The sequence below is a fragment of the Spea bombifrons genome, chromosome 4 (assembly GCF_027358695.1).
Source record: "Spea bombifrons isolate aSpeBom1 chromosome 4, aSpeBom1.2.pri, whole genome shotgun sequence".
Lineage (NCBI taxonomy): Eukaryota > Metazoa > Chordata > Amphibia > Anura > Pelobatidae > Spea > Spea bombifrons.
Window position 1 is genome coordinate 59,730,947 of NC_071090.1, and position 25,055 is coordinate 59,756,001.

A 25,055-nucleotide genomic window follows, 5' to 3' on the forward strand; every position below is an offset into this window, starting at 1 on the left:
TGTTTGTTAGTTGTCAGCCATGCTGGAAAAGTACAAATACAATGAAGATTAATGGATATCTACGAAGGATTAGAAAGATCTAATTTATGTCACGTCTGCCTGTGCAGTTGGCTTGTACTTCCAGGAGCTCTGCACAACACATATACTTAATCTTACTTTTTACAAAAGGTCATACAGCAAAACCGGATAACTGTGATGCAGTTACAACGGGGAAAATTCTTAAGAGCATCTGCTGAAATTATTCAATACTTTATCAAGAACTCCCAGTAGAAGCCAGTCTAATTCTTTGCAGCGTTATAGATTTTTGTTAATGGTAGCAGATCAAGATCCACAACACTGTGAAGTGTAGAAGTGGAGGATGTATGTGTCAATAATTGCCATTTTTATATATAGTTTAGTACCACCTTCTAGTGTGTTTACCTGAGGAATATATTAATAAATATACACCTATTATCAGCACCGGACTGGGACTTAAAATAGGCCCAGGCATTTCAAAGCCCAGCAGACCACTGTGCCCCCCACTCAGTCTTATTGTTGCCCAAGTGCCACCACAATAATTTATAAATATATATGCACACATTCATATTTGTACGATTGACGTCTTCCCCCCTTTTCCATTATTTCTTAATATCGGCTGACGAATAAGTTAAGTTTTAGGGGTTAAAGGATTTTTGTTGGGACTTACTTTTAACACTTAGTAGAGTCTAGGTGAACTGGCTGTTCTCTATAAAATGCACAATATCCCACCATGTAGGTTTCAAGCTATTTAATGAATACCAACATACCAAAAGAAAAGATATCGGTGCATGAACTTCTATGACAGCAAAGCTTATTAATTGGCCCTTGACTTGCTGAGGCAAGCCATTACATTATTCTGGGTTACCAAGGAAACATCAGAACTTGCAATCAATGGCAAAGTGTTATTAACATATCTTGCAATGTTCCACTGAGGTTTTATCTGTAAATAGCAAGTTCCAAAAGCGTTCCCAAGATGTTTAGGAACTATTACAGCCTTAAATAAAATTGTCATGGTAGGAATTCTCAGACTTTTTTGTAAGTCAGTTTTGACTGTAATGTGATCAAACCCTTAGCGCCATAAATAATTGCTAAATATGGAAATTGCATCCATAATATGAGGGAGGCCAGGAAAAAAATGAAATCCTATTATTGATATGCAAAACAGTATAACGAGTGGCTGGTGATTTTGCAAATCCACACGATCCGTCTCAAGTGGCTATGGCTATTATTTTTGTTCTAGAATATGAATATCAAACACAGAGCAGTGAAGACCGGCAGTCGCAGAGATACAGAAGCCATTCTCAATTTTAAAAGAAAGTGATATGAATCCAATTTTATGCTATAAAGATTGATGGTTTCACAATAGGAACTGTGTTTTTGGTCAAAACTGTTATTTTTTGAAACAAAAGAAGGCAGAGATTAAACAATGTTATGATGCTATCAATATAACCCCTTTAACACCTTTATGCCCAGTGTTATTTTGTACCAAAAAGCTTATTTTTCTTCTCTTTTTTGCTGTGGATGTTCAAACACAATTCACTGTATCCACGCATATGCTATTTTTATTGTCAGGACAAGTAGAACTGTCTTTTGAGATTGTATTTATATATGCTTTCTCATGCTCTACAGTTTTCAAGCTTGGTATTTTAGGAATAGGAATCAACAGATACCAAAACCGCACAGTATTTCAATAATTTTGTTTTTCATGCAACCTTTTTACCACCCTCTTTCAAATTTTGTGGAGAAGTAAATAATTACAACTGTGTATTTTTTCATATGCATCTTGCAATGTTGCTGTGGATTTCATGCACCCGGTGATAAATACTCTACAGCACCATCCTCAGTGTTTTGGAGAGGCTACAGCGATCGTGTATCCTGATGCATCAGAGGTTAAAGAGAAAGCTTGTGGCGTAAACGATGTTGGCTCGATTCAATCTGCAATATTGGCTTTTGGAGAAGATCTCATGCTAAAATCATATCCACAATTAAGCAATTCATCTCCCAGGGCACACATCCTTAAACAATGGCTAATTGCTCAAATGATGTACAGATTTAGAGTGCAAATTTCATAATCACAACTCAGCGTGCAATGTTTCTGTGTCCTAACCACTGTATAAGATCAGGAAAACATCTAACTGGTTTTAGAGCAGGTCTTGGCCACGGCTGAAGCACATTACAAGCAATCTGGCACTACTGGCAGCAGTGCAAGCCCTTTTATGTTTGCAAATGTTTGTTTTGATATACATTTGTGTAGCTTTTTATTTGGGTAATAATATCAGTTGATGTGAAAAATATATATGGATGAAAGTTAAAAAAAAAAAAAAAAAAAAATTGTACAAAAGCCAAACTTATTGAAGTGCCAATTAATCTTACGTAGGCATTGACAGGGTTAAATTGCCACTTCTATACTTTTGTTTTTGTTCGTTTGTCTGCACATGTTCAAGGTGTTCATTTCAGCCTTCTATGTATATTCCGGAATTAAGTTTTTGATGTGTATCCTCATGATATCCATCACTGTCGACAGAAGTTTCTCGCAGATTTAACTGAAATAATCAGTAAAGCCAACATGGGCATGGAGACATTTGTGCAATAAAGAGAAAGCGTATATTTCACACATATCATATACCATCTTACTGACCTTTTGAAACCTTTACATCTTATTAAAAAAAAATATCTATAAAAGTCAGATTTAATCTACAGCAACAAGGGATCTGTAAGCTATTTCAAGTAATGGCATGAACACATGAGCAGATACCAGATAGGATTTAATCTTTTAATGTCCTCCATTAATGTTATTGCAAGGTTGTTTTTTTATATTTCAAAATGCTTCTATAAGTACTGTATTTATAACTTTCTCATAAAATGTATTTTATTTCATTACTGACAAGTGAAACATGAGTTGGGATAGTATAAACAATGTTCTTTTATGAATTCAGTGGTCTAATAGTTATCTGGTGAATATTCCATACATTTTAGACACTAATCTAATAATTTCTTAGTAGGGAATACAGTTTCCTTAAATGAATAGGAAGCTCACATTTAAACACCCCCAAATTCATTAGAATGTGTTATTGACAGGTGAAAGGTAAACCGCACAGCTTAAAACAGTATGCTAGACTTAAATGTGTCCACTTTTACCTAAAAGACAAAAGCAAGGACTTGGAACTTTTCTTCTTTTAGGAAGAGTTTACATTTTCTGATTCTTTTTACACTATAGAAGATGTAAAATATAGTTGCAACCAGAATTTTTAAATCGTTTTAATAAAAATTTAGGATATAGCATTACATAAGTATATATCATCTAAAATGGCAGATATATTTAGATTTAAATTCAGCAAAATACTCGTTACCATGCTTACAAAAGAAAGGGTTTGCTACAATAAATGTAATTTTTAACAGTACATCATATAAATATTTATGCATATATTATGCAAATAAAATTACATTACAAAGCAGTTACAAGGTTGACACAAAAATGATAGAATATTTCCATCATTTGAAGGCAATTCACAATCATTTTTGAGGAACTGGGTGTGTGTTTAAGGCCATTAGTTCTAGAATAATGTATTGTAGTTGACACAAAGTAGCACACAACTGTGTAGAATGTAGTAAAAACTGTACATGCAAAAACATTGTACCATTATATATGAACAAGCATATATAGTTATTTGGGTAGTTTCGTAAACATAGTTTGTGTTTACATAGTACACGGACGTGCATTTTCCAAACATTGCTCAATACTCTTCTATGCTGCCACCTCCTGCATCTGTTATACAAAGCAGTACTTATTACCTAATCATGTGCTTCAGTCTACCCACGCTCTATGGCATTGATGTTATTAGGTGCCAACAATAAACCCCATCAACAGGTTGAGCTATTACCCTTTTGACAGACATTATCCAGACACCATGCACCATAGCATAATAAATTTACAAAAATGTTGACGTTACTATTTTAATCACAGTAAAAAAATAAAAGGCAGCCAACAAGCTGCTGACTTCATATAAATGATATAGACATTGTGTTTTTATGTTAAATTTATTTCAGATTATTTTGAGGTGTCCATTCTAATTTTATCTTTAGCACATTTAGTAAGGATAAATTATTTGGGTTGATTATTTTTTTTCTTCTTTAGTTCACAGCCTTTCATTTTTCCTATATATAAATAATTTGGCAACTGATGATTAAGCATGAGGGATTCTTTTTTTTTTCTTTTTCTTTTCAGGTATGTAAATATATTTCTCTTTAGGTTTGTCTACGACTAAGGGGATATTGCTTGGATTTTGTGGCTATACTTATTGCCAGCTAGAAGACACTGGATTTTATTTAATTTGTTTTTTTTCTTTTTTTTTAAGAATAGTTACAAAAAGTATTTAAGTTTAAAAATTAGTAACATGTAAACATTGACAGAACTGCATTCCCATAAAAGTAGATATCAGTTAGGGAGAACAATATGGTTTGGATTAAAAGTGTTATTTGTGCTTTCCCCAACAATTCCAATATAAATGAACGGTCACAAAAATAAGACTCATTTAGGAAAGTTTTTTTTTTGTTTTTTTTTCCTGCCGAGTAATCAAAATCTTTCTATTTTACCATATATCCATATTTACAGTTTTGGTCTGTAAACAGAATCTGTTAGATCCAAAAAAGCATTCGATATTCCATTCAGAATAGCAGTCCTACTAATTGTTTCTTAGTGCACCTTTGACTTGAAAGCTGACTTGTCAGCTTGTAAGACTTCATGAGAGTTTGGAAGTACTGTACTTTAGAGTTGTCAGATCTGAGTCTGTAAAAGATGTCCTGTGGGTGTATATGGAGGTGGAGCTGGAAATGGCTTGAATCCTCTGGTTCTCATGTACAAGAGAAACTGGTCTGGGATCTCAGCTAACACATCCTTGGCTAACCGTGCCATGCTTAAAACGTGGTTTCCACTTCTGTCAATGTAGTCTCGGAAAGGAACAAACTGTAGTGGGGAAAAGCAAAACACATTACAGTGGAATTATATTCTACTGAAACATAAAATAGAGACAGGTTCCATATCCCCCCCACTATTGGAGTTTGTTTGGATCTATTGGTTAAAATGAGGTAGGTACATGAGATAAAATGAGTCGTCCACTAATCCACCTGTGCTGATACAGTTAAATCCTAAAAACCTGAGAGGTCACCTGCGGAACCATTATAAGGTACACTGATCAGCCATAACATTATGACCACCTGCCTAATATTGCGTTGTGCCCCTTTTGCTGCCAAAACACACCTGACCAGTTTAGACATGGACTCCACTAGGCCTCTGGCATCAAGACGTTAGCAGCAGATCATTTAAGTCCTGTGAGTTGGGTCTCCATGAATATATCCAGGTGCCATGTGTTCTCCAGGTAAGTGAGGCACACGCACAAAGCCATCCATGTGATGTAAAAGAAAATGTGATTTATCAGACCTTCTTCCATTGCTACATGGTCCAGCTCGTCTGTTCGATTTGACCACACGGGTCAGCCTGTGGCCCCCACATGCATCAATGAGCCTTGGCCGCCCATGATCCTGTCACCGGTTCACCGCTTTTTCTTCCTTGGATTTTGATAGGTACTGACCTCTGCAGACTGGGAAGACTCCACAAGAGCTGCAGTTTTGGTGATGCTTTGATCCAGTCGTCTTGCAATCACAATTCGGCCCTCGTCAAAGTTGATCAGATCCTTACGCTTGCCCATTTTTCCAGCTTCTAACAGATCAGCTTTGAGGACAAAATGTTCACTTGCTGCCTAATATATTCTACCCACTGACAGGTGCCATGATACGATTATCAGCATTATTCACTCCGCCTTTCAGTGGTCATAACGTTATGGCTGATCGGTGTATATGATAAGCTGGCTTTGTGAAGATGACCCTTAGGGATAAGTTGGGGAAAGCGTATGCTTAGCTTCTATGAAATTTTTGTCTTTATTTACTCTCTCTCAACTACTAGTATTAGAAACTCAAAGTTCACAACCAAACTTTTAAAGTTGTGAAATATAAATATCTATGACAGCACCGGTTTTATAATGAACATGGGGTTGATTGCCACTATAAAAACATACATTTATTATTTATTTGAAGGGCTGAGTTTTTTCACAGGGTACAGTAAATGTACAGCAGAGTATCTGTATATTTTGCACCCTTGTGCGTAATAATTGCCAATTAGCAATAACGTAATAAAGTAATAATTATAACATCATAATGCTAGTTTTAAGCAAATTTTAAGAGTATTATTATTATAGGGTGGTGAAATAGTTAGACATTCATTTTTTAGTGCTAATTGCATGATTACGTCATGCAGGAATTATCTAGTAAACTATAAAACAACAAACAATCTTGTTTTCCCACCAGTCAGTTAATTAAATTGTTACATTAAGGATTTCTACATAGACAATTGCTCCTATCTCACCAATTACCAAGTGAACCCTTTTTCCTACACTCTTGCTCCCATCTCATTTCTCCTTTTAGGTTATTCCCTAATCATGATCATTCTTGTCAAACACAAACTCATCACAGGTACAATTTCACCAAAACACTTTAAAGAGATAAATACCTCTGTTCGATTAATTTATCCTGTTAACAATCTGGTGTGTAGATCTTAACATTATGTATGATAGTAGAAACGGACAATATTGTTTTAGGTTATGTAGCAGAAATGCGTAATTAATTAGCCACCCAGTAGACAGATTGTATGTGAAATAGCCATCTTAAAAAGGTGAGCAAGTTCATATATCATACAGCAGGCAGCATGTAGAACTGATCATGTGATCAGTGCATCAGTTCACTGGTTTTTAGACCTCATGAAAAGTTAAAGTCTGAGAACTGCATCCATGCAAAGATTATTTGGCACCATTACTACAATTACAATCAGGGCTGCAGCACAGCACCCAGGCGGCAGGGAGCGGAGAAGAGAAAGGGGCGCCGAGTGGTCGCTCATGAAAAAGTTTTCAGCAACTCCTTGGCGCCCCTGTGGTCCTGCCACCACCCGCCTTGGCGAGACGCACTTTGTTTATGTTATACAGTGTGCCTTGATAAAAGCCATCCATGCCAAAATGTTAGGAGGATCTCTAGCAAGTATCAACAATTATCAGCTGTTATACTTCAATTAGTGTTTGCTGGTAGTACCTACTGCATTAGTAATTAACTTTTTTTTTATGAAACACACATACATCTGGGCAGCATTGCTTTGCATGTTTTATATTATCAGTATGCCAGCTTAGTATTTGCTTCATTTTGTATCAATGTTGGGCTGATTGAAGAGACAGCCTTTATGTGGCTATTCTGCACCAATATTCCACTGATGAAATGTATTTGAACCATGGTGGCAGATAACTATGTATGACCTCTATTGGCCTATAAAGTGATACAATATCATTTTAACATGCAGCCAGAAGCTGCAGAGAAACTTTCTAGAGGCCATGAGGCTATTTCTTCTAAACAAAACAGTATGTAACAGGTATTATCAATACCCCCCTGTATTTGTTAGTACAAGTATGATCCAAAGGCTTTCTACCAGGTATAGTGCTATCTGCAGCACATGGCTCTAGGATAGCATATAGGATATATAGGATAATTTAATACAACGTATATTGGGAAATTGAGATATCAGGCAGAAACATCATATCATACAAAGCATACAGAATCAGCATAGTTAAATTTTAATGTTAAATTAGTTCATCAGCATTTTAATAAGTTATGTTGTTTTCTTAATTTGACCTTCTCTTTTGTCTACAAATGTTAAAGGCAAGTAACACAAAGAAAACAGGTATGCAATATTTTTATTTATGGATAATGTTACATGGTGAAGTTGGCTCAAAGCTTAAGATAAATTTAGCTACCGTGCCCGTTGCTTAGTGACATCAGTGTATGCGGATACATTAGTAACTAGATTTAATAGGGCAAACTGGTAATTCAAACTATTAAAAACATATACATACATTTGGTTACTATATTTTAACATTTCATACAACAAACATCCCAATGTGTTTCCTTTAAGAAACATAGAACACAGAAACATTTTACAGCAGATAAGAACCATTCAGCCCATCTAGTCTGTTTTTCCAAGATTCAGACCTTAATCAGTCCCTGGACTACTCTAAGATTCGGGATAGCTGTATGCCATGAATGTGTACATTTCTCACTGTATTAACCTCTAAAACCTTTGCAGAGAGGCTGTTCCATTGATCTACCACCCTCTCAGTAATGTAAAACTTCCTTAACTTACATTCAAGCTTCTGACCCTCCAGTTGGCTACATGCGCTTACATTTTTCCTCTGAAATGAACTTCCCTGTTGTGCAATCTTTTCATTGCATGGATGAGTTGTTTCTTAGGAGGCCAATTTTACATTTATTTTTATTGGAATTATTTGGCTTATTAATTAAGAGGCCCTCAGTTCATCGAGTTCAGTTCCTTTTTTGTTAGCTTTTCATAAAAGTAAAACATAGGTAGCCATACGTCAAATAGGGTTTAAGTAATGTTTCTCATTAGAACATCATTAGTGATGTTGTTCAAGTCACAGACCCAACACTAACAGGCACACATCTACTTCATCTGATGTCACATTAACCCCTTAATGGCAAAGCCAGTTCATGTACAAGCTCAAAATGCATTGTTTTCAATGGGTTTAGGGACCGCCCATTGTCCTTAAGGGGTTAAGGAGTTGGAACATTTGAGTATTTCCCGTGTTTATTACCATGGAAGCGACCAGCTGTATTAATTTTGCAATTTTTAGTATTTAAGCTGCAGCATTCTCTTCTTCCGTGGAGCAAGCCTTGTGTTTAAAAGTAAACTGACGTCTTTCCTTTTTAACAAAGTCTCGCCATCGCTGTTATCATGCATACATGTCCACTAATGCAGAGGACAATGTTTGGTTTACTGTACCTGCACTATATCTCTTTCTGCATAGCGTCCTCTTGATGAAAGCCTGATTTCATCTCCATCCAGTTCTATCATGGCTTCAAAAGAAAAGAAAATTATGTTAATTGTTTGCATCATAAACCTTAAGTGGAAATTATTTAATTTAGAACAGAATATTTATTGAAAAAAAAGGTTGGACCATGTACGGACTGGATCAGTGTGCATTACATATCAAAGGTGTAGATTTCTTTATTCAAAGATATTCTTACAATTTAGTTTTCTTCTAAACAGCAAATCTTTGCTAGTAGAAACCATTTTATTGGAGCCTGCTCAGTGGTGCAAAAACATCAAGACATTTTAATCTCATAAATCTAAGCTTCAAAGCTCATTCTAAAAAGAAAAATAAAGGTGTTAAGTAGACTGTGGTGTTGCATAGCAGTAAGAACAGCTCACAACGTACCATGTCTAGGGCATCAGTATGCTTTCAACATAAGCTGTTCTCAGTCTCAGCATCACAAAAAAATCTAAACCTTGCTACACTAAAATAATGTGGTTCACATTCATATACAAATCACATAATGAAATAAAGTTCAATTGCTCTTCCCTTGTAACTTTGATTTCCACAGAATGAGCTGATACAATGTAGAATGTGTGTTGTAGTTGTATTAACTACATCTTAAAAGGTAATGGGAAGCACGATCAACTCCCAAATTATTTGCAGGAAATGTCTACTGTTGCATCTTGGGACTTTAAATGGGAATCCCAACCTATTTTTTTTTTTTAATATTGGAATCAGATTTAAAAACATTTTCAAAATGATTGTACTTTTCGCATAACATTTTCAGACAGGTGCATCTTAGCCTTTGGTATATGTTCAATCTATTAGCAAACATCCTACTTATCATACTGCCTGGGGCAAACAATAAACTGACTTAGTCTTAATCACCCAACCAAACACTAATGAAAGTCTATGGAGTTACCTCTCTGTAGTGCCTTAATATATCACTAAAATATTCTCCAAGGAAGGTTGGTATTTAGCTAGAGGGTTTGGTCTGAGATGGTATTTTTGTTATTTAATGATTCTATTTTTTATTTATGGCGTTAAATGGAATCAGATTTTTTTACAACAACATTTACAAGCTAGACATGTATTTTTCATTACTTAAAACATGATACAAAGTGGAACTTAACATTGGATATGCTTTTATACACAGGAGGCAAGATGTATTAATAACTGCTCAAGTCAAACATCTAAATGCCTAGGATACATGACTAACAGTATGTAATGTTGAGAATGACCTTTCACTAGGTTTTTATACAAATACAGTTTTCCATAGCACAAAGGGTGTTATTCTTTGTGTAGGTTTATTATAAGGCATTTCTCAGCCGGAGATCCAGAATATAGATATCTTTGTGTGCATTTTCTTCTCCAATGTATTGATCTTTTTGGGAGACTGGAATTTGTGGCCAAAACATTTAGGACTGTATTACTGCACTGCACTATAATATGGGGGATATTATGGCTTTGTAGCACAGTAATAAATATATACGTATATATATATATATATATTTAAAGATATAGTTAAAGTTCTACACATGTTACAGTGACAATGCCAGAGCCTAAAGAGCAGCGTTACTTGTTTTAACAGCAGAATTTATATAGTGGAATCTACAATTCACTTTACTTAATTGCATTATATATATATATATATATATATATATATATATATATATATATATATGCCGTATTCGCTCGATTATAAGCCAAAGTTTTTTCAGAGCAAATGCAATGAAAAATACCCCTCGTCTTATAGTCAGACCTCAAATAAAGGTCTGACTATAAGACTAAGATCCAGATCCCCCTCTCTGGCACCCTGTGAATGCGCACAGGCAACCTCCTCTGCTGCCGGCACTTCTGACAGGGCTTCTATGACTGAGCACTGCCGGGACATGACCTTCCAGTGCTCCGCCATAGAAAGCCCCAGCGGAAGTACCGTCCAGTAGCAGCGGAGGTTGTCTACACGCATCACGCAGACGTTCACTGTTCAGAGAGGTGGACCCCCCCTCCACAACGCAGCAGGAGACCTCCTCTCTGGCAGCTGGTGGACGTGAGGGCAGAGTGGCAAAAAGGGGGTATAATTTCTGGGGGGCAGAGTATCAAAGCCTTTAATTTTAAATATTAAAAAATGGTTTACATGTGAATTAATATTTACTAATAAAACTTTTTTTTTGTTATAGGCTAGTCTTATATTCAGGCTTTTTCTTTTTTTCTAAATTAATATTCAAATTTTAGGGGGGTTGTCTTATAATCGAGAAAATAGGGTATTTTTTTCAAATAAAAAAATATTACTTACATTATAGTTATAGTTCTTGTTCCAAAACAAAAATATTTTTAAAGCAGAATGTTTTTTTGTTTTTTTTTAATGCAAGGATGTCTGTGTAAAACAAACTGTAAAAAGGAGCAAGGCTGGCACTCACATTAACATGAAACATTATAGACATATGTTGATACAAACAATGTTTACAAAAAATAAAAAAAGGTTTTTAAAATATCAATGTAATACATAAACAAAGCAAGGAAATAATAGGCTGGACCCCGTGTGAGATCCCCAGTGGGGAAGCATTGTTTTTATCAGCATATAAGTCTATTTTTTATTTTCATGCGGTTTCAGTGCTAGCCTTACTCTTTTTACATTATTGCTATTTATGGTGCTTGGGAGGGCACCTGTAGGCTTTAGTACCATTGTTCCATGTGTTACTTACATTTGGAATGCAGTTCTTAGTTTCTATTTTTGAAAATAAATAAACTGAATTGACGATGAAAAAAATGCTTTACAGGAATACATGAAGACTGAACTATAACAATACTTCTGTTTGGTTACTCCTGGTAAGGTGATCCTCCATACTATTATGTCACTACATATCTTAAACATTTTATTCTTTTGTTATTGTTATTTGTTTTATCAGTGCCTCTGAAAGTAAAAATATTACAAGTCTTATCCCATGCTTGGTAACCCATTATGCTGGTAATACTTTAGTGCATTATATCAATTATGAAAATGTACTTGTCTGGGCTTCATGCTAGTAATGTTTTAATCATGTTACACATTGTTAGCTCACATTGTGAGGGTCTAGGTCATACTACATATTTACAAGATCTGAGTACCAAGTACTTCTGAGATATGTATAGTGCCACTAGGCTTTAAAAATCTTGTTTTGAAGCCAGTACAATGTACTAGAACACATGCAAAATGGATCCCAATATGCATTTAAAATGAAAACAGGGTTGGGTGTTCTTTTAAGGAGAGAGAATGTGAAGCAGTAGAACAAAAATGAAAGTAGTATAGGGGCAAAAGTCAAAAAGCTTGTGGAATGGTGGGAAATTATTATAAATGGCCTCCTCTATGGTAGTTATTAGGCCAGTTCTTAGCTAGGATTCACCCCAGTAGAAGCTGCTCTATTATCTCTCTGAAATTGAAAAATTGGCAATGGACCCTCTACTTCTTTACAAGTTTAAATTCTGTCAGCCTTCATAAATGAATGCATGTTTAATTATGCCTTCCCAGCTATCCTAATGATAACACTTACCATCAAATTCGGCAGGTCCCACTCCTACAATGATAATCGACATAGGAAGTTTTGCGGCCTTTAAAAGAAAACAAATGTTCAGTTACTATAAACTAAACCAATGTAAGAAATAAATTGGAAAAACTTAAATATTTTTTTTATTTTTACATCGGATCTATATGAGAGTGTCTTTGGGGCAGGAAAATATTTATTTTAAAATGTTCTTAAACACTATTTTGCATAGTTTTGTTATTTTAAGTTTTGGTTTCATACTCTTGAGTAAATGTTTGATTCAGATTTTACAAGTAACATTACTATACACAACTGCAAGTAAATTCCTATAATCTACAGGGAAGCTTATCATTAGCTTTTTAGGCAAAGGACTCCAATTTGTACTATTTAATAAAAATTGCCGGTTTATCAAGATACTATGTGAACGTTAATTTGAAAAAGATATTTTAAGTATTTTAAAAATACATATAGGTTCAGTATAGTTGGTTTCTCACGTACACTACTGCTAGAATAATGTACAAAACACAACAAGAGTTCCCAGAGGCTATTCTGTTAAAGTATTTTTTTCTCTGGTAGCTATTTTTCCTGTGTATGGGATACACAGACCAAAGGATCACTACTCTTATTTAAGAAAAAATAGTTAATAGATTTTATGTGCATATTGTAATTGCTGCTGTTGTTTTTAATAATTTAACACATGTGCATGATTTTGTATGCAGAGACCTTTTTGCAAATATTAAATCTGTCTTTGTAAATTTTTTCTCCACGTGATATTAACTGACAGTTTTACATATTAGTTATGTTTTACAAATGTCTATAGTGTTTTTTGTTTTTTTGTTTTAACAAAAAGTACATAATACACTGCATTTAACAAAACGCATCCAATACTCTTCAAAAGGAGAACAATTACATTTACATGTGGACAATAGAGACACAAAGTAACTAACTGAAAATTAGGAATAGGATGGTAGCACAGCTTGTTTCTATAATGAAGGAAAAAGCTGTCTTGGGGTCTGACATTATATACACTATGTGGACAAAACATATTGGGACAACTGACCATGACACCAACAGGGACTTTTATGACATTGCTTTCTAAATACATAGAAATTAATATGTAGTTGATCCTCGCTTTGCAGCTATAACAGCTTCCACTCTTCTGGGAATGCTTTCCACAAAATTTTGGAGTGTGTTTGTTGGTATTTTTACCCGTTCATCCAGTAGAGCATTTCAGGCACTGATGTTGGATGAGAATGCCATTCTAGTTAATCCCAAAGGTGTTTGATGGGGTTGAGGTCAGGGTTCTGTGCAGGCCAATCAAGTTCTTCCACACCAAACTCATACAATTATGCATTTATGGACCTTGCTTTATGCACTGGGGTACAGCCATGCTGGAATATAAAAGGGACTTCCCCAAACTGTTCCCACAAAGTTAGAAGCATAACATTGTCCAAAACGTCTTGGTATGTCCCCTTCAGCATACAAAGACAATGCTTTGCTTCTAACTTTGGAAGCTCAGGCTGCAGTAGCAGAAGGTGATAGGCCTACCCACTTGAGCGGTGTCCTTGGGTAAGACTGCTACATGTGTGCTTTTTATTCATGGTTTGGTTATGGTCCTATATCTGGTGTTAACTAATGTTTAATTTTGTTTGTTTTTTTGTCCTTTTTAAGAGTGATTTGAGTTGTAAATGTTTGGAATAATATTTATGTTATTGGGTGAACACCTAGGTATTTTAGCTCCACAATGCACTTCACTTTGTGCAAAGCAGGGATTGAGAGAGTATTTATGTAAAAGGGCAAAACTTGACAAAGGCCAGGTCAAGGTTGGCACACAGTGGCAAATATGCAGATTACTTTATCCTGTAAACAATTGTTTTTAACATCAAGTGTATCTGTCCTCCCACATGACACATTATCTTGAAAATATAGATACAAACTTTTAAACACACAGACATTATATTTCAGGTTACATGACTAACACTGCTTATAGTGTTGTTATTAATGCAAAAGCAACATGTTTTTTTCTGAAAGAAGAAGAAAAAACACTGTGAAGTATCCATGCAATACTGCTGCTGACAGATGAACAGTCCATGGAAATTCTGCTCACATTTAAATGTTCACAATGATGCCTGCATAAGCAAATATACACAGACAACAGCTCCCTCAGCTCTTCTCAAGGTCTCCTTTCTGCCTTTAATATACACCAAACAGATAAAGAACAAGTCACAAAACTTAATAAATTCTTTGCAGTACATTTTTTGAATAGTTCTCACAGATTAAGTAGTTTATTCTTTGGGGGGAAAACACGGGAACAATTAAATTAATTATGTTTAGGATAATAACTTAACACTATACAACTGTAAATAAAAGAGCCAAGTCAGCAGGGTCACTCCAGGTTGACACCCTGATTCCCTTTAGGACCCACCTAAGGTGGGTTGTAGCTGAAGGACTTTAGTGTCTTTCTGTGTTACAAAGCTAGAGATTCATGTGTGTATGTTCTTCAGCATGAAAAAAGGGGCGATAACCTAGCAGAAAGCATTGTACATACACATGCATACATATACAGTACTGTGCAAGAGTTTTAAGCAGGTGTTAAATGGTGTTAAGTAAGAATGCTTTTAAAAATAGACATGTTAATAGTTTTTTCCCATTTAACAAAATGCAAAGTGAGCGGACACAAGAAAAATCTAAATCGAATCAATATTTGGTGTGACCACCCTTTGCCTTCAAAACAGCATACATTCTTCTGGGTATACTCGGGCTCATTTGCCGAGATCAGGGTCCATGCCATCACTTCAAGGACCCCTTGTTGTTCTTCACTCTGAAGATAGTTGACTTTGGCTGTATGGTTGGGGTTGTCATGCTGCAGAATACATTTAGGGCAAATCATGCCTCCTGGGTGGTGTCACAAGATGGATAAAGAATCTGCCTGTACTTCTCAGCATCGGAGAGTCCATTAATTCTGACTAAATCCCCAACTTTATTTGCAGAAATGCAGCCCGAAGCTTGCAAGGAACCTCCACCATGCTTCACTGTTGCCTGCAAATACTCATTGGTGTACCGCTCTCTATCCCTTCGGTGAACAAACTGCCTTCTGCTAAAGCCAAATGTTTCACATTTTGACTCATCAGTCCAGAGTCCCTGCTGCCATTTTTCCTTTCACCAGTTCCTGTGTTTTCGTGAACAGCTTTTTGGCCGGAAGTCTTCCACAAAGACTTCTCAAGACAGTAGATGGGTGTACCAGGCTCTCACTGTTTTCGGCAAATGCTGAGCTGATGGCACTGCTGGACATTGATTGTGAAGGGAAGTGAGCATGATGTGTCTTATCTGCTCCACTAAGTTTCCTTGGCCTACCTCTGTGTTTACTCAATTTCGTCTGTTTTTGTGCTTCTTCAAAAGAGCCCGGGCAGAATCTCTGAAAATCCCTGTTTGCCTTGAAATTTCCATCTATGACTTTTGACATTTAACACTCTTCAGCAACCTCATCGTGTTAGTGAGTTTGGCTGATTCTGTTTCAGTTAATGATTGTGCTTCAACCTACATATTAAATCGATAAGCAACCTTTTGGCATAATTCTTTAATCATACACATATATGCCTACAAAATCACTGACTTTGTACAAGTGTACCTAGAAGAATTACATTTTTTTTTTTTTTTTTTTAAAGGCAAACACCAAACATTGATCGGATTTAGATTTTTCTTCTGTTCGCTCCATTTGTATTTTGTTAAATGATAAAACCAAACTATTTACAAAAATTTAGTATTTTTAAAATTATTCTTATTTTACAGAAAGTGTAGTGTTTTTCACACCTTTTGCATGGAAACACACACAAATATATATATATATATATATATATATATATATATATATATATATATATTTGTATATATACTGTATATGCTAAATGATCATCCATTGCCAACAGGCAATTAAGCACGTGCATGTCATCTTCATAGACAAACAACGATAGTAGAATGGGTTGTACTTAAGAGCTGTGACTTTAAACATGGCAGTGTCATAGGATGCCACCTTTGCTACACATTAGCCATAGACTGAAACTTCTCCCCTGCTCCACTGTAAGTGCTATTAATGTGAAGTGGAAATGTCTAGTAGTAGCAACAGCTCAGCCCCAAAGCGGTAGACCACGCACACTCACAGCGCAGGGCTTCTGAGCAATGAAGAGCGTAAAAATGATCTGTCCTCTGTAGCATCACTCACTACAACGTTCCAAACTACCTCTGGAAGCAATATCTGCACATGCACTGTGTGTCAGGCGCTTCATGAAATGGGTTTCCATGGTTTTGCAGCTGCACACAAGCCAAGGATCCCTATCTGCAATGGCAAGCACTGACTGCAGCAGTGTAAAACACACTGCCACTGGACATCCTTGGAGCAGTAGAAAGGTGTTTTCTGAGTTGACAAATCACACTCCACTTTCTGATGGTCTGATGGAAGAAACTGGGCTTGGTGGAGGAGGTAATATGGTCTGGGGCTGTTCTTCAGGGTTTGGACTAGGCCCAAGTGAAGGATAATGTTAATGCTAAAGTATACATAGACATTTTAGACAATTGTAGGTTTCCAACTTTGTGGCACCAGTTTGAGGAAGACCCTTTCTTGTTTCAGCATGTCTGTGCCTCCATACACAAAACAATGTCCATAAAGACATGATTTAATGAGTTTGGTGTGGAGTAACTTGATTGGCCACCGTGAGCCAGGCCTCCTTGTCAAACATCAGTGCCTGACCTCACAAATGCCCCCATGGCTGAATGGGCACAAATTACCAGAGATGCACTCCATCTTGTGGAAAGCCTTCCTAGATGAGAGGAGGCTAGTATAGAAGCTAAATGGGAAGAGGGGGCAACTTTATATTAAAGCCTCTGGTTCTGAAATGCAATATTCAGCAAGCTCATATAGATGTGATGGTCAGGTGTCCACATGTTTTTGGCCGTGTGTGTGTATATATTATATATATATATATATATATATATATATATATATATATATATATATATATATATATCTTACAGAAATCATTTGGTTAGGGAGAAAATCGTGTCATCAGAATAGCCATTTACAAACATATCAAAGCATTAATGTTTTAGCATTGTTTTCCTTGCAGCAAATCCGGAACATCTGCTAGTTCAGAAAAATAATTTGGATAGTCTGCCTGCAGCAAATCAATGACCGTGAAATAAAAAAAAACACATACAACAACACATATATCACCAAATGTCAAGGCAGACAGTTGTTATATTTGAGAATGTAAGCATGACCTTCTACCCCTTTCAACACCAGAGGGGACAGCAACTTATTCAATTGTCTATCAGTGCAAAAACAACAAAAGAAGCAAGCAATAATCATTTTCAAATTATCATGTGTGGACTGAAATGATTTTATTTGAAATAATATTTCACTTTTGGTATGAAATACAAAAAGAGAAACAGTATATCAAAAAACAAGTCAGATCACTTATTTAGATAATCAATGCATATTTCTAACTCTGACTTAAAAAAAAATAACGGATTTTTATTAGGGATTCCATCAGCTACAGTAATTGTCTCAATTTTAATGAGTTCCTAATCTGGAAATGCTTCATAGTTGACCATCTGGGATAATAGATTTTTGCACTTGATATTATGTAAATGAGTCAACACAGATATGTTTACTGACAACTTACATACCACAGAAAAGAAGCATGATATCATGTGCACACTGGATCCAGCTTTGTAATCTGACCTAGGACGTCTAGGGCGGTGCTAGCCCCCTGCAGCAAAACTGTAAGAAGTTCACCCTAATGGTCGATCAGGCTACCTGGCGTACCCCTGGTCAATGGGCTGGTTACAAGAGCATCTCCGATTTACCCAAACAGCCTATTTACACTACTGTTTGCAGACTCAGATGCAGACGGTTAAACTCTATTGATTTGTATAGTTTTAATTTAGTTTTCCTTTGTAATTCCATTCTGTAATATAAAGTAAATAAGTAAAATGGGTGTAGTGGGCCACCTAATACCACTCATTACTTTCTGTAGAATGCCAACTAGTGTAATCATGAGCATGATTTCACTGTTAAGATTATTATACACTCACACCATGACATGAACTTTAAATATGCAAATTCTTAATTGTAAAATCATATTTGCATTTAGAATAGCGAAGCATTCTTTAAAACAATAAATCAGATGGGAAAATACAGGAGCTAACGAAGAAGAAAACTGCCAAGGATGCAGGAAAAACAACACTTTTACTCACGTTGACTATAGCCTCCTTTGTCTGAGCCATGTCAGAGATAACTCCATCTGTAATAATCAGCAGAATAAAGTACTGCGAGCCATCCTTTACTGAAGCAGCATATCTGCAAAAAGAAAGAGCAATTACTCTTTATATAAAAAACACAAGAGCAGCAAATTTGACCATGTGAATTACTCCATACTGCAGGCTTGTTAATAACAAGTAACAAGTAAAACTTTTGTTCCTCTTTCAACATTGGGATGACAGAGCATGTCAATAATGAGCAGATTCCCTTATAATATATTTTTCTTCACATGTGCTGTGAACAGGACACTTATCTCGTTTAATATTTCATTTTTGTTTTTTTGTTTTTTTATAAATTGTGGCCTTATAGAAAGGTGGGCTATATCTGTATTAGTTGCAGAGAGGCTTCCAATGTCAGGAGCCATTGTGTTCAGTGGAATTCTGGGTTGATCCAAGAGTAACCCTTAGTCAGTCCCCTTGGAAATGGTATACAAATTAAAGTGACATGCACAGCAATGTACAATGACATTTGAAAATAAATGTACTGTGAAAGGGCAGTATGGCCAGAAAATGTATATACTTAAAGTGATGCTGAGCCCTTTATGAGCAAAGCCCTTTCATGTTATTATTTATGAACAATCTGCTAAATTTCTATATTCCCCCCACAACAATCTGACCACAGACAGAATTTAAGCTAACTAAACAGCAGTGCAGTATATATAGTAAAATTGGAAATGCTAATTTAGTAAGGATTTAATTAATGGCTTTTTTTTTTTTTTTTTAAAGAAAACCTGGCTATTATCACTTCTTTATCATGTTTCTTTTCTTTTTAAATTGCTTATACTCAGTCTTTCCCACATTTGCTTTCTTTCGCTTCTTCTATCTCCATTTAGTCCTTCACCTCCCATGATGCTTTAAGAGCTGATTTGCAAAAGGTGTTTTGCTAATGATTGTATTAAATTATGACATCCCTCTGCCAATGACACAGAAGATATGCTTTTGCATTTCTGGCTTGAAGCATCTTGTTCTAAGGCCAAGAAGCTCTATTTCAACAACTCAATAAAGAAAATGAATGTGGCCCATGCAAAAATACATTGTCACCTTGCCTACTTTTAAAACATTTGGATGCCCTTGAACCAAGTTCCAGATTGGCATGTTTCACAACTAACACAGCCTGCTTTTTAAGACCGGGTTTTCACCAGTGACTCATTGCAACAATGCACAGATTTACTGACTGCTGACAACTCAGTAAACCAGACTATGTTTTTAAGGCTGTTTGTATGTGACTATAGAAGAAGAAGAAAATAAGAAAGCATTATAAAAACTCGACTATTTCTTCTATGTGCTACAAAGCATTACTGAGAATATTCCTGAATTAGACAAATAGGCAATAGTCAAGCATACCTTGCAACGTGATTAATCACTGGAGCAAAATTTGTAGGGCCATAGAGCTGTACACTTTTCAAACTTCTGTAATAGGCTTCCATCACTCCTTCTATTCCATTACAGTAAGGGTTTTGGGGATTTCCATTCTGAAAGAAAAAAGAAAACAGAATAAAAAAAGGAAAGAAGTAGATAGAGATGTAGACAACTGCAATTAATTATTTACAACACACAATACTTAAGTAGAGCATGGGTTATAGTAAAAGGGTGCATCTGAGTCTGGATAGGTTGCCTATGTGGTGTGGTAATATGAAACAGGAATATCATTTCATCCTCTGATTTAGGTTTTAAGTTGCATACAAGTTAATATGGCAACCCATCAATTGTTTCATTTTAGAATAAGTATGGCGTTATATTTTCTATATTGCATGGTGTTCTTTGACATGTCAGCCTCAAAGACAATTCTAAATTACATTAAACATAACTTGAAGACTGTCAGGAGGAGTGAGATTTATATCTTGATTACTAGCCTTTGCGACCCCTACAAAACATTGGGCAATGCTCTTGAATGAGCCAAGCTTTCTAAACAAAGCATACTTACAATTACATGTGATGAGAACTACAAAGAGCGGTTGGAAGCCCATATGTTCCATGTACACCACATGAAGGGAAATACCACCCCTTTATCTAAAAGATGAATCTCTCACTTATCTAATTAACTAGCTGAAAGCACTTACATAACAGTTTACTTTTGTAAGTTGTGATTTAAGATGGTATGTGCCCAAAGTCACTAAGATCTTTAGTATGACCCATTCGGCTGCCAATGTTTGTCTACAGAGATGGCTGCCTATGGGCATGCTTTTATAGACCTGTTAATCAATGGGTGTGGCTGAATCACCCAAACTCAATAATTAGGATGGTTGTCCCTATATCATTGGCCAGTAGTACTGAAAAAAAAACAATATAGGGTAATATGAAAGGGATGGATTTGTCCCTCTAGAACTACAAAAAAAAAATGTGTTGTATTACTGTAATCAGGGAATGTTGCCAAACATAAATTGGGTCATTGTTCAGCAGTGGCACCTGCTGTGTACAAGAAATCCTCAGCAAAATTACAAAAAAAATAAACAAAATATACTTTAGCACTGGTACTTTACATATTAGCACAAATCATTTTGTTTTATGTATTTCTATTATTCTGAAAGAAGGCCCTAAACGCCCTGAACAAAACAATGTATAACTTATATGGGTGCATCAAATATAGAAAACCATCATGGTGCCGAAGGGGTTAAATCTTGTTGGAAAAAAACTCTAATTTACTTAACTATGCAGTGTACAGGGGCATCTGAGTCCTTCTCAAATGGGGAAAATGCTAGCATGGCCTTTAATAATTAATAATGAATTAAGTTAAAGTCACAATTATTCTGCACACTCTCATGCCAACTTCAGAGAATAAAAAAAAAATCTGCCAAACCAATCTGCAAAACCATGTTATACAGTCCAATCAATATATACAAAAACTATAACTGGGGGGCAGGGTAGATACAAGTAGCTACTTTCACTCTTGTTAATGGTCCTGATGGATTTAGCAGGTACAAAAGCAAGCTTTTTCATGGTAACTCTCATGGGAAGATTGTTCAACCTTCCACAAGCTCTAGTCTATGATCATCAATACTAGTCTTAAAATCTTGCACTCAGCATGGCTTCACAGGAAGGAATCAGGAATCGGTGAGTAGTATATTAATGTCATCCCAGAGATGGTAAAAAAAAAAAAAAAAAAAGTTCTAGACTCACTGTTTATTTCTGAAGCTCTTTCTTTGATAAGAAAAAGCACATTTATTACTGGTTCCGCCAAAAGCACTAAGCAAAGGGTGCTCCAGGGAGTACGCAGTTTGTGGCTATCAATTCCATTATGGAACGTTATGTAGCACTGTCAACCTAGAAGTGTTAGTGCTCCGTGCTGGGACTTTTAGATCAGTTTGCTTCATTCTGTGTGTCACATCACAGACACTGAGGCAATCTGTCACACAGTAGCATCAATGACTAATGGACAAGTTTCAGCTGAGAAGGTTAACAAAACAAACAAAAAAAGCTAACTTATTTTTTAATAGAATTATTCTTGAGGAAGTTTTTTGTCATTAATATATTTTTGTTAAAAAACATACATGAATATGTCTTATTGGAAACATGAATATAGCACCTACACTTTTATATAAATATAAAAATAATCTTTTACATTCTCAACCACAGCAGTAGTTTGGTTTTGGAGACTAAAATATCTGAAAGAATCTAAAATAAAGAAAATTCAATAATTTGCAACTAAAATTATAAAAAAAAAACAAACAAAAAAAACACATAGCAAATATAAGGATATTCTGCTTTGGAGAGCAGCGGAGAAACTAATATACCAGATCATTTTTCTTACTTAAAAATGCTATGTAAAAATATGCCATTAAGTTATTAGGTAATGGCTGCCTTTCAAAATATGGGATTTGCTGGAGTCAAATAAGGATAACATTGTTGGAAAGAAACTTAATACATCACGCAACAATTACAGAAATGACGGTGAGGTTAGATGAGCTGCCCGGAGAGGAAAACAGGATGCTTCTCACTAATTACATAACCTCCAGGCAAATGGCTTATGAACATATGAGAACTGTGACTTGATTAGAAGAAATACAGTACAATATAATTACAACTGTATAATAATTTGGAGACCATTAGAAGAGAACATAAAGACATTAATTTAAGATGCCCTGAAGTAAAAGACAGTTGTTCGTTATTGCCAATCATGGTTTACTATAAACTATTTACTGTTTTCTGTCTTTGATATTTATGACTAGAGCCACTAAGTTTTGTTCAGATCAAAGCCATCACACTATGCATGTTCACTTTGGTTTAGTTACCAATAAATCATAGATGAAATGAAACCTATCATTGTGCAGGGTAAGCACACGTTCTTTAAGACACTTGGATCAGTGGCAAAAAAGCACCGGGTCTTCACGTCAACATAATGCAGGCACTTGATTTAGTTTTATTCCCACAGGCTTTGATTTTACACCGTTCTACCTAGTGTAGGGTTTTTTTACACCCATAACAGCCTACTACTAAAATAGTTCAACTGTTTAGTATTCCAGGTATCTGAGCCAACAGCAAAGGTAAACTGTCTTTAACACTGGGGTAACATGATGATAAAGTTGTGTTATGAGTTATTGCTTAATTCTGTGAATAATCAAACAGGTGCACTTAATGCATTTTAAAACAAACTCTTACCAAAGCAAATTCATGACATACTCTTCCATCAGGTGGCAACTTTGCTCCAAATCCTAATGCAGGAAACATTTTATCGCTATCATAATCCTGAATAATCTCTCCAACTGCCTTTAGTGCCATGCCATATGCATTAAGCTGATAAGGATTCATATAATGCAAAGAGGTTGGCTGTGCAGGGTTACCTGTGTAGAAATAAAGGTTATATTAAATCACATAAATTGAATGTGGATGGTCTGAATTTTCAATCAACACAAACAAGAATCTGTATCAATGCTCCCCTATAAGAAAAACAATATTGAAGAGAATCTTGAATTCGGTGTCAGAACACAAAAATGGTCACAAATTGTATATTGTCTTTCTGAGACATTGATAAATTTAAGTATCAGAAAAAAACCCAACTATCATTAACCAGCAGTTTTGATATTTTAAGAACTATCTTGACCAGGCATAGTCAGTAGAAAATCTATACAAGGGCACTAATGTGAATGACTAATAAAATAAGGACTTTTAAGGACACCATTCAGGTGCCCTACACTCCCCCAAGATCTCCATGGAGTCTCGCCGAAATAAGTATATAACACAAGTGGCAAAACGTTGGAGATCTCCGTGGGCAATGATGAATAAAGGTTCAAACTCCACAGCATGCAAACATTTCTATGTTATTGTAGATTTAGTCCACCACATAGTAAACAGCAGCAAGGTTACACACCCCTGAAAGGAGACAAGTGATGAACATCAAACACGTTTAGCACTATACTTAGCATTTAGTCATAGGCATATATCACAAGACCTAATAGATGTTTATATACTATCTAAAATGTACATCACCGTCACATCTTTTTGAATATTAGTGTCATTAACAGGTAATGTCAAAGTTAAACGCTCATTATAATTAATGTAAAAAAAGGGGGGGGCAAAGGCTAAACAAAAAACATAAAAAAATAATCTAGCTTGAGTTACCATAAATACCAGGAGAAGCGACTGAAAATATATATAACTGCATTCAGTTTTATATATAGAATTGCCCCAAAATATACAACTATTAAATTATAATTATTAAATAAATGACAAAATATTTATCACCACTCAAAAAGCCTGAAATCTGATATTGGTCACAATAGCAGACAAAGGCTTTGTTTGACATCATGACTTTAAGAGCCACATTTGTTCATGCCAATATAGATAAGCCAAGTCTTTTTCTTGTTTATCCCATCTTGATAAAATGATGGTGACAAAAAGGAACCTAAAGACCTAATCTTTCTAGCACTAAATCATATATTAGATGTCAAGATTTTGTTCTATAGTGGGTCCAAATGCAAAAGAGAAGGTTTTTAGTTCAGCAATTATACATTTTAATATTCTGCACAATAGTACAACAAATTAGATTCATTTAAGGGTTGCTTTGTCTCCTTACACTGTAATAAATCCTTACATTTCTTGTTTTTAGCTATATTAAAACCCTACTCTAAATCAGGACAATTTTATTTTAATATTTAATATGAATATGTGAATTTTCGGTAGCTTCCCCAGGTAACTATGGTTATGGTAACTTGAGCTAGACTCTTTTCCTTCAAGGTGTTTTATATTAATTATAATGGGTGTTTAATTTTGGAATTACCTGTTAATTACACCAATATATAAAAGGGTGTGTTTTGTCATGATACAGGCAATGGTCATTTTG

At 35.4% G+C, this 25,055-nt stretch overlaps 1 protein-coding gene across 1 annotated transcript in view; it reads right to left on the bottom strand.

Annotated features, from left to right (window-relative positions):
• Nucleotides 1-3,262: 3,262 nt before the first annotated feature.
• The window catches only part of CPNE8 (copine 8), a 96,887-nt gene continuing 75,094 nt past the window's right edge, over nt 3,263-25,055 (bottom strand). Inside the window, exons 15-20 of the mRNA XM_053461829.1 lie at nt 23,375-23,556; nt 20,123-20,250; nt 18,716-18,818; nt 12,473-12,530; nt 8,909-8,982; nt 3,263-4,981 (exon numbers count right to left, since the gene is read on the bottom strand). Coding sequence (XP_053317804.1) covers nt 4,793-4,981; nt 8,909-8,982; nt 12,473-12,530; nt 18,716-18,818; nt 20,123-20,250; nt 23,375-23,556 — 734 coding nt within the window. The 3' untranslated portion in view covers nt 3,263-4,792. The remainder of the gene's footprint in view (nt 4,982-8,908; nt 8,983-12,472; nt 12,531-18,715; nt 18,819-20,122; nt 20,251-23,374; nt 23,557-25,055) is intronic.